Below are 10,538 nucleotides of genomic sequence, written 5' to 3' on the forward strand. Positions count from 1 at the left end.
GGAAGAGAAGAGAAGCGAAGAACAAATACCAGACAGTATGCCTAATCGTTTAACTCGAATCAGAGCGTACATTATCCAAGACACATGACTCCTTCTGCCGAGTGCGCCCATTAGTGCAGCCTTGTGGATAAAAGAGACTGATATCTAGTCATGCTTGAAGGTGTATCCGATAATAAAGAACTACTGTTTCTATAATGTGCGTCCGGTCTGTAACGAGCTTTGTGAGTTAGTCATATGTGGTCTATATTTATCATGGAGGTTGCAGCAATAAAGGGATAGTTCACCAAATGGAATTTTGTAATTTTGACTTTTTTCTTCTGTGGAACACAAAATCGGAATTTATGAAGAATATCCTGGTCAGCATAACAAGGATTTAAATTTAGGCCTGTTCCTCATGTAATGTTAGCGTATGATTCAGAAGACTTTGAATATAGCTCACAAGCCATATGGACCACTTTTATGATTATTTTATTGTACTTTTTCATTATTTTTGAAAGCTTCAGTTCTCCTGGGGACTTACTGGACGGGAAAGTTTAACCAGTATAATTCTCCCTTTGTGTTCAATGGAAGTAAAGTCATTTGGGTTTAGAATGACATGAAGGAGTAAATGATGAAAGAATTTTAATTTTTAGATGCACTATTCCTTTAAAGAAACATCTCTAGTTGTTCTGTTCTTTTCTTTTCTCTCAGTTGGCTTTGAGAGAAACAGCTTATGGCTTTTTCCAGGCAGCGAGACAGTGACAGAGAGAGCAGCCTGATTCTCATGAGCTCAGCAGAAAAAAACAGAAAAGGTGATCGCTCACTGTGTGTAATTTACAGTGGATTGAAATTAATTTCCCCCTCCATGATAGGGAACAATTATATTGCTTCTTTCAGCTTTCATCTCCTTTATGAATTATGTATAATGCACACCAGTGGTCACACAACAGCTCTGGGTTTTGTGTGCCTCTTCAGTGCCGCCCTTATGTCTGTGTTAAATATGGAACAATGAAGCCGCCTATTTGCATCTGAACTGAAATTGTACTTTCCACTCTAGTTGTTACAGTCACAGATAAAATATGAGATGCTCACGGCTACATTTAGTCAATACAGAAACAGCACAGTCAGGCTATTGTCACCCAGCAAGCAGGCGACTTTTATATTAGCATGTCATCAAAATGTCCTTCCATTCACCATCCTCAAATCTACATGTCATGGATGCACCTTTAAAACTTCCCTAACCCTTCTTATTGCCTCATTCTTTCAACAGGATTAGGCATCGTTTAGCTGGGTCTTGTAGTCAGGCAGATTAGAATCTTTTTTTGCTAGTCATGCCTGCCTTTTGGGCTCACAAAATCTATGTGGAAATGCATTTTGGCTAAGTAATCGGAGAAAAGAGTGTAAAATAATAAATCTTGCTGGTATAGTGTGAAACATCAGCTAGCAAACATTACAAAAGCTAAAGACATGAACCTGATGGCAAAAAGTGGTTTAATATAAGTTATACACTGAACAAAATTATTAACGCAATACTTTTGTTTTTGCCCTCATTTTTCATGAGCTGAACTCAAAGATCTAAGACTTTTTCTATGTACACAAAAGGCCTATTTCTCTCAAATATTGTTCACAAATCTGTCTAAATTTGTGAATGTTGCGTTTATAATTTTGTTCAGTGTATATGCAAATATAATTTTTATTTCAAAGTTTTGTGGCTTTTATTTCTATGTGTGATTATGGTTCTATGTTTATTTCTATATGCTAGCTTACGCCTAAACAGTGACAAATAATAAACTTGTAGCACATATGCTTTTAAATTTTACATGGAGAAATACTGATGACTCATCCAGCACTACACAGATATTTGTTCAATCATATGCTCTCGAGAATAAGCATGTCCTGGTAACTACATTTATTATTTAAACCACAGAGAAGACCAGGTTTTTAGTTTGCAGGGTATACATTTCTCTGTAATACAATTAATAATTTGGGCCCTAACATTTGATTTTAATGTTGGCATTCACCATGTCTTAGTTCATAGATACTCACTTTGGTAATTAATTAAAGTTTGCAATGCACATAGTTGGCAAGATCTTTTCCTTTGTAATTCGCACATCTTGGATTAGCCAAATCTGAATACCCTGCAGACATACCCTAGAAACACTGTTAGCATTTAGCTCACTGTCCAATAAGAGGACAGGCATGGACCAATAACAAGCCGCAGTTGGTTGTGCATTAAGGTTTCTAAGGCACACACACTTTTCTGACGCTCAAATCCCCAGTCACGTGTGTCTTTCTCCAGTGTTGCAGAGGCGGCTAGCAATACACTTTAGTCCAAACCAGACATTCTCAGTCTCAAAAACAGAGTGACCTCAAATAAATGCATCAGTCTTGAATTTACAGCTCGTATGGACGTAATTTACATGGTCCTGTGTCATTTATTACTTGTTCATTATGCATTGGGTGTAAGTGATTAATATTTTCCCACAGCTTTTTATGGATTACTGTGACTGTTCGGTTGCTTGTCATTGTTTTGGATCCATCTGCTCATGCTGAACTGAAGCATGGACAGTGACAATTAAGCAAGTTTGACACAGTTGACAAGGACAGCCTTTGTCAGGCATGAGCCATCTGGAGGTTCCTCCCTGTCCTGCATTAAAGAGATGCAAACATTGTGATCCTATTTTTCGCTCTGGCCATAGAGGGACATTCTCCCACTTGATGGATAGATCATACGTATGAGAACAGAGGGGACTGAAAGAGGCATACAGGAAAACAGACTGCCATCCACAAGATAATTGTTCCTAAAGCAGACCACCAACCTGCATTAATGAGATGTACATACAGAAGAAATCCTGAAGCACAGGCAACAGTTAGCAAAAATTAAATTTTTGCAAAATGCCTGGAGGAAGTTCATTATTTTTCTTAATATTTATATTAAACTTATAAGACTGATGGACTCAACACATACATAGGCCAACGTATTAGTGTTTGACTGAAAAGGTTTTTTATTTGTTAATGTTTCTTCTTTTATTTTATTATTAGCATGCGTGTTCTTTATTTCATTAGCACAAATGACAGATTGACCAGGATTTATTCGTTTGTATTTCCAAACACAGATGCCCATAATAGACTTTTATGAGCAGCTGTTTCTCTTTATTATGATGCTTCTAATATATTTACTGATATGCACTGTTAATATCTCCAATCAACATGCTATCTTTTACATATGATATATAATCAAACCCAGTACTTCCTTCAAACCGAACGCTGTTCTCTCCATCAGTTTTGTACATCATAGTAACGGTTCGACCAATAGAATGTCGACTTCCGCTCTCCGAACAAGTTCATTGGATCATGAGAAACACGCGCCTGCAAATAATGTACAGACTCCGACTTTGGCAACTAGTTGGGAGAGCCGCGCATTCTGATTGGCTCCCAAATCTGGAGTGTGCGTGCTCCACGGCACCTACAGAGCCAATGATCCGTTTTCAGGCGAGTCCATTTGGTGCCGGTGAAGGGGTGCAGAAAAATGATGTCACTTGTGAACGAAACGACACCGTAGCACACGGCGAAATGAGAATAAATAACTACAAACTCGGCCTTCTTTTCGTGTTTTTAAGTATTTCTCTTATGTATCAGCCGCTAAAACGTGAGCACGGGTAGAGTAATTTGCTCCACGCGTGTCGGTTAGAACAGGTCCCCCCCATGCTGTGCGCACCGAATGGACTCCTCCTCATGAAGTGAAAGGGCCGGTAGACCTGAGGAGCTGATTGAAATGAAGACTACTGTTTCGTCATGGTAGGACGGAGTAGATTGTAGAGCTGGTATCTACTTTCTGTTCTGTCGGACTGTTAAGAGTTTTTTTTTTATATATATATATATAAAAAAATGCTCTATCAAGTGATATCGGATGAGTGAAGCCTGGTGCTTTGACAGCTTTCATGACACGCAGTTACTCTGAAGCTGGCATTCAGACTGTTAAAGTGGAGCTCCGTTCAGTCAGACGAGCTTTTATGTTTCTTTCAGTCGTCTGTGTTGAAAATTAGATTTTACTCAGTTCGGTGAGAGCCTAGTCGATCACCAGAGGACTCGGACCATGTACAATACAGTGTGGAATACGGAGAAAGAAGATGACGACTGGAGAGACGTGATGATGCCCTATTCCACTGAATTAATATTTTACATTGAGATGGACCAGCCGCCAGGTACAGATAAAACAATCAATCTAACAGCACGCTTAGTTCACCCCGATAATGTAAATTTGGTCATTTCCTCACTCTAACATTGATACAAACCTATATGACTTTTTTTTTCTCCTCCATGAAGCACAAAAGGTTAGAGACTGACAGCCCCAGTCACCATTTACTTTCATTGTATCTTTTTTTCATACAGTGAAAATGAATGGTGACTCAGATGTCATTCTGCAGATCTCCTTTTGTGTTTTATGAAAGAATGACGTTTAGCGTATTTAACATTTACACATTAGCATTTTCCGACATTGCAGTCATATGTCTGCTTAAACAACTGGATCTTGCGCCTCTTTATAGTTAAAATGTATTTTATTTTAATGTTGCGTACAGCTAGTCATGTATGGCTGGCATTTAAAATTCCCACTCGTTGTTTTACAGAAACCCATTTCGCCATCTTAAAATTGTTCATTTGCTGTCAGCGTATCAGTAAAATGTGCCTTAATCGTACTTATAAATGCACTGTCTGCATTAACATTATCGTGTACATTTTAAATGCATCATAACCGACTTCTCAGTCAGACGGGAGCCATATTAAAGCCTCTTCCTCCCTGAAGAGAGTGCAACAGTCTACATCCCTCTGTAGTTTTTATTTTATAGTAATAGTTCATCTCAATATGAAAATTCTGTCATTTAGTCACCCTCTTATTGTATCAAATCTGTATGACTTTTTTTTTTTTTTGCATTTTTTTCATACAATGAAAGTTAATGTTGAATGAGATGTCATTTTGCATATCTCCTTTTGGGTGAACTATCTCTTAAGGTCCAGAGTAAACCTCTCTGTATATATCAAATAATATTATAATTTTGTTTGTAATTTGGGACTGTAAATGGTTAAATGAAAATCTTTATAGGCAGATAGTGTTACAGGTCCTGCTATAGTCTTGTCAGTTTTTCCTCAAAAGATTTGGACGTTTTGCATGGCTCACCACAAATGGTATTGATATGCAAAATGTGGAGAGACCGAAATGCACTCTATGAATTGGTTTGACACCTTAAGTGGTGTTATACAGGATCTGCTCCTGAGCTGTTTTTGCAAATAGGGACTAAATAGCTGGTAGACCAGTGAAGTCACAGAATTATATATGGTGAAAGCTCTTCAGGGGTCTTTCGGAGTAAGTTTCCCAGCTTTCTGAATGTTAGTTTTGGTGTTCTGTGCTCCTTATTCAAATTCAGTGCCATTCATGTGTCATCTATTAAGCTCTGACACCATTGTATTGCCATTAACAATGATGTCATAGACTGGAAACTGGATTCCATTCAGAAGTCACAGGCATAGTTGACAATGGGTCGTTAATTCATGTCGTTAATTCCTGCTATAAAGAGACGGATGACACTTTTGTAAGCGTGAAATGTTAATGGAATGGGAAAAGAGACTGTTTGACAGTTTTGCATGAGGCTGTTACTTCCGTGTGATCATTGTGAGGGGTTTTAAGACAAACTGTGTTTAATGCAAAAGCACAAAACACATTTTGTGCATCATTTCTTGACAGTCCGTCTGTAACATTTTATGAAGGTTGCTAGATTGTGAAGATGGTGGTGTCTTTATGTATCCGCATACAGTTAACTGTTTCTTGGTCCAAATGCAGCCTTATTCCAAGAGTGGGCAGAATGAATCATTTTATTACGTTCATTTTATTCTCTGCGTTCTTCAAAGGAACAATGCCTAACGCTCAGTTCTAATCTACTCGTTTCCTAGAAAATGAGCTGTGGTGGACTGTACGGATCTGGCAAGCAGGATTCTGGCTTGAATAGCCCTTCGATTGCTCTGCCAAGGGGATGAATGAGCACAGCACCGTGTGATCAACCCACACATTTATCTTATCTTTCATTCTGTGCCACTGCACACAGGTTTATCAGATCTCTCGTTTTTTCTATCCGTCCGTTTGTCCCCATGTACTGTCAATAGCCACACATTGACTTATCATCTGCTTCTTCCTCAACTCGCGGCATTTCATCTCCGAGACGCTGTTAGAGAGGTACTGCGGGACAGTGAAATCCGCCTGGCCCGAGAGAAGATGGGTAGATTAGAAAGAGTGACTCGGAAAGGAAAGAAACAGAACGAGGTTCCTGTGCAGATGTTCATTAGAATATTTATTACCGCGGAATTGAGATGTGAAAGGCTCCGAGGTACGGCCCTGTATGTGCGAGCGTCTGCAAACAAGCAAGCGACCGCTTTGTTCCATTGCAGTGTCCAATGAGCACAGGTGCCACGCCGCCCCCAGGGGAAAGTTGGCCCCTGTCTCTTAGGGCCAGTGATGTGTGAGTGTAATAAAGGCTGCCGGAGCAGTGTGCTGTGGTTGGACAACAAAAGTGCAGCGACACCAAAGGGAAAGTCAGCTTCTAACATCCCTTAATGGGCATTCGTATGACATAAGGGATGGAAATGTCACTTGATACATGGTTCTTTCTTTGCTCTGTGCCTTTTCAGCTTGTTCTGTCTTGAATGTATTTGAGCTTGTTCATTCATAAATGTCCACAGAATATTGATATTATGTTGAGGAAGCAGGGTTTTCTTTAGCAGAATGTGAAAACACAGCATTTTTCTATCTCTGTACCTATAGGCATATGTGCACATAATGCAATAAATATATGTAAAATAAATAAATTATATATATTAGTTAATTAATAAATTAATGAGTGTTTAGGCAACCAGCACACTTTTAGCATCTGGTAATCTTACATTTCCAACAATGTGGCTGTGAAGCGGTTCGATGCATGTGTCCCGGTTTGTGTTCACCTCAGCGTGTGTTAGCGTCTTTGCCTTGTCTCTCTCTAGGAGGAGCGCTCCCCGCCCCCCCTCCTACATCATTCCCCAGAGCTTTCCGCTCTCTCTTTCTCCGTCTCATATGGTTGTGTCCACCTCCCCTCCTGCTTTCTCATTGGCTGCTGCCGACTTCTCCATTGAGAGGGTTTGTTAAACCAGCAGCATCTGAATTTAGGAGCAGGGATTTTCCCTCTGGCTTTAGTCTGAAAGGCAGAGCGAGCGAGGGAGGGTGGAGAGAAAGCGAGAGTGAGTGGGAGAGGGAGAGGGAGATAGAGAGAATAAGAGGACTTGTGTCACAGACAGCTGAGTGCAGGCTGTATACATGCAGCTCAAAAAGGATCCCGAGGAGGACGGTAAGGGAGACACCATTCTTCTTTTCTTCTGCTTTTTCACGGTCACTGTCTTTGCTTTCGTCTTTTCTGTCTTATGGCTATTGTAACGCTCTGAACAGACTGTCAGGGGAGCACAATGACAATTAGTGTTTGTCCTATTGTGTGGGAAGTGTCCTGGATTTTGTATGGATGGAAACATGTGCGGTTGTCAACATGAATTAACGTAAGAACCATGCTTTTTCCAGGACGTGTAATCCTTGATAGTTGTACTTCATTTTTCTTGTTTTGTGATTTTATTTTATTAAAAAGGAATTTGAGGCTGTTTTAAGAGTTCAGCTGCAAGGATTGTCTTTTAGTCATTCATTAGGAGCGGATGGTGCATCATGATAATATGTGCACAGAGCACATATGGTTTCACATGTGATTGTGAGCGTCCCTGATGGACTATTTAAACCACCCATGTGCTTGGTGACACTTTTAATTCATTCCCCCTGGATCGGGACGTGGCAGCCCTCGCCTGCTGCTCCCCTCAACGCCACTGTCATCACTCTCTGTCACATGCTTTTTCTCATGCTAATGCACCCCCTAATTTGTACATACAAACCCTAAACTAAACTTTTTTTTTTTGTGTGCGTGTGTGTGGTGTCAGTCTATGTTTGTGTTGTCTTTCAAAGTACCGTCGCTTTATCTGCTCCATCACCTGTAGAACCAGAAGTTTGAACATATCTTTTTGTTACTGTGCACAAGAGCACGGCTGCAGAACAATGACCTCTGGAGATGATGTTCTGAGCTGCATGTTGCCATTTATATTTGTTTCCTAAACAATGGACTGCTTGGTCGCCGATTGCCATAGGCTTTACCTATGGATGTATAGTTTTCTTTGTTCAGACTTGCGCAGCTCTGCAGCGCTGCATTGCCACTCACTCCTTCTCATTCTTTCTCATCCTTCCCATCCTACATCCTGGTCACTTTCTTTTTTCTCACATTTCCCTTTTCATCTTTCATTAAAAGTTTATTTAGAAAATATAATAATATTTTGAAATTATAAAATGATATCTTACAATTTATTTGTAAAAATGTTTTTTTAATTTTTTAAAAATGTATTTGTTTTGCTTTTATTGTGAAGCATACTGGGCTAGTTTACTGTTGTAGAAATTTAAGGAAAATCTTTTCACTTTTGTCATTTAAATTGACCCCCTTTGTTTGTTCAGTTTTGCCATAAATCATGATCGTAATTAGTTTGAATCGGTGAATGGTAGCTTTAAAAAATGACTGCATTCTGTGACTATGTGGACTTTCCATTGTGTGCCCCCCAGCTGCGATATCTCTGACACTAACACAGATGGGGTGACCGCTGTAATGAGATCACCTAGTCACATCTCTGCCTCTTTCTTGCTCTGTTTCCTTCCGTTTTCCATGTTCTTTTTGTGCTCACACCCCATCACTAGCTCACAAAAATAACCAAGTGTGTGTGTGTGTAGGACAAAGGTGGTCACACACCTACAGAAAGAGCTGACAGTGGAAAACTGGTAGGCAGGAATTTGAGGTTTCAGCTGGGCTTGTGCACCTGCCTTTTGGCTGCTGTAGAGAGCGAGTGAGAAAAAGGGGGGTCATTTCCCTTTCTGGTGGAAGCCTGCTACTGTCGCTCTGAAAGGGGCTTTGTGAAAATATCAGGCTGAAATATATATACAGTGGGTACGGAAAGTATTCAGACCCCCTTAAATTTTTCACTCTTTGTTATATTGCAGCCATTTGCTAAAATCATTTAAGTTAATTTTTTTTCCTCATTAATGTACACACAGCACCCCATATTGACAGAAAAACACAGAATCGTTGACATTTTTGCAGATTTATTAAAAAAGAAAAACTGAAATATCACATGGTCCTAAGTATTCAGTCCCTTTGCTCAGTATTTAGTAGAAGCACCCTTTTGATCTAATACAGCCATGAGTCTTTTTGGGAAAGATGCAACAAGTTTTTCACACCTGGATTTGGGGATCCTCTGCCATTCCTCCTCGCAGATCCTCTCCAGTTCTGTCAGGTTGGATGGTAAACGTTGGTGGACAGCCATTTTTAGGTCTCTCCAGAGATGCTCAATTGGGTTTAAGTCAGGGCTCTGGCTGGGCCATTCAAGAACAGGAGTTGTTATGAAGCCACTCCTTCGTTATTTTAGCTCTGTGCTTAGGGTCATTGTCCTGTTGGAAGGTGAACCTTCCACCCAGTCTGAGGTTCTGAATGCTCTAGACTGGGTTTTCATTAAGGCTATCTCTGTATTTTGCTGCACTGAGCGTTTCTTCTACTCTAACGAGTCCCTCAGTCCCTGCTGCTGAAAAATAGCCCCACAGCATGAGGCTGCTACCAGCACACTTTACTTTTGGGATGGTACTCTGCAGGTGATGAGCGGAGCTGGTTTCCTTCAAATATGAAGCTTGGAATTGAGGTTCATCGGACCAGAGAATCTTGTTTCTCAGAGTCTGAGGGTCCTTTAGGTGCTTTTTTGGAAATTCCAAGTGTGTTTTCATGCGTCTTAACTGAAGAGAGGATTGAGTCTGGCCACTCCGACATAAAGACTGGATTGGTGGAGTGTTGCAGCGATGTTTGTCCTTCTCTAGGTTTCTCCTATCTCCACATATAATCATGGAGATCAACTAGTGTGACCATCAGGTTCTTGGTCACCACTATAACCAAAGACCTTCTCCATCAATTGCTCAGTTTGGCCAGGAGGCCAGCTCTAGGAAGAGTCCTGGTCGTCCCAAACGTCTTCCATTTAAGGATTATGGAGGCCACTGTGCTCTTAGGAACCTTAAGTGCAGCAGAAATTTTTTTGTAACCTTGGCCAGATCTGTGCCTTGCCACAATTCTGTCTCTGAGCTCTTCAGGCAGTTCCTTTGACCTCATGATTCTCATTTGCTCTGACATGCACTGTGAGCTGTAAGGTCTTATATAGACAGGTGTGTGGCTTTCCTAATCAAGTCCAATCAGTATAATCAAACACAGCTGGACTCAAATGAAGGTGTAGAACCATCTCAAGGATGATCAGAAGAAATGGACAGCACCTGAGTTAAATATATGAGTGTCACAGCAAAGGGTCTGAATACTTAGGACCATGTGATATTTCAGTTTTTCTTTTTTAATAAATCTGCAAAAATGTCAACAATTCGGTGTTTTTCTGTCAATATGGGGTGCTGTGTGTACATTAATGAGGAAAAAAAA

The 10,538-nt window shown here is 40.3% G+C and overlaps 1 protein-coding gene across 2 annotated transcripts in view; it reads left to right on the top strand.

The window, feature by feature from the left end:
* The first annotated feature begins 3,773 nt into the window (after nucleotides 1-3,773).
* LOC107675943 (phosphatidylinositol 3-kinase regulatory subunit gamma) overlaps nucleotides 3,774-10,538 on the top strand; it is a 21,332-nt gene continuing 14,567 nt past the window's right edge. Inside the window, exon 1 of one of the 2 annotated variants that reach the window (XM_016470439.1) lies at nucleotides 3,774-4,184. In XM_016470439.1, the coding sequence (XP_016325925.1) occupies nucleotides 4,076-4,184 (109 nt within the window). In that variant the 5' untranslated portion in view covers nucleotides 3,774-4,075. Of the gene's footprint in view, nucleotides 4,185-7,212; nucleotides 7,347-10,538 lie in introns of those variants that run through there. The other variant, XM_016470440.1, reaches the window with a different exon arrangement.

This window comes from Sinocyclocheilus anshuiensis, unplaced genomic scaffold (genome assembly GCF_001515605.1).
Source record: "Sinocyclocheilus anshuiensis isolate Anshui unplaced genomic scaffold, SAMN03320099.WGS_v1.1 scaffold2482, whole genome shotgun sequence".
Taxonomy (NCBI): Eukaryota; Metazoa; Chordata; class Actinopteri; order Cypriniformes; family Cyprinidae; genus Sinocyclocheilus; species Sinocyclocheilus anshuiensis.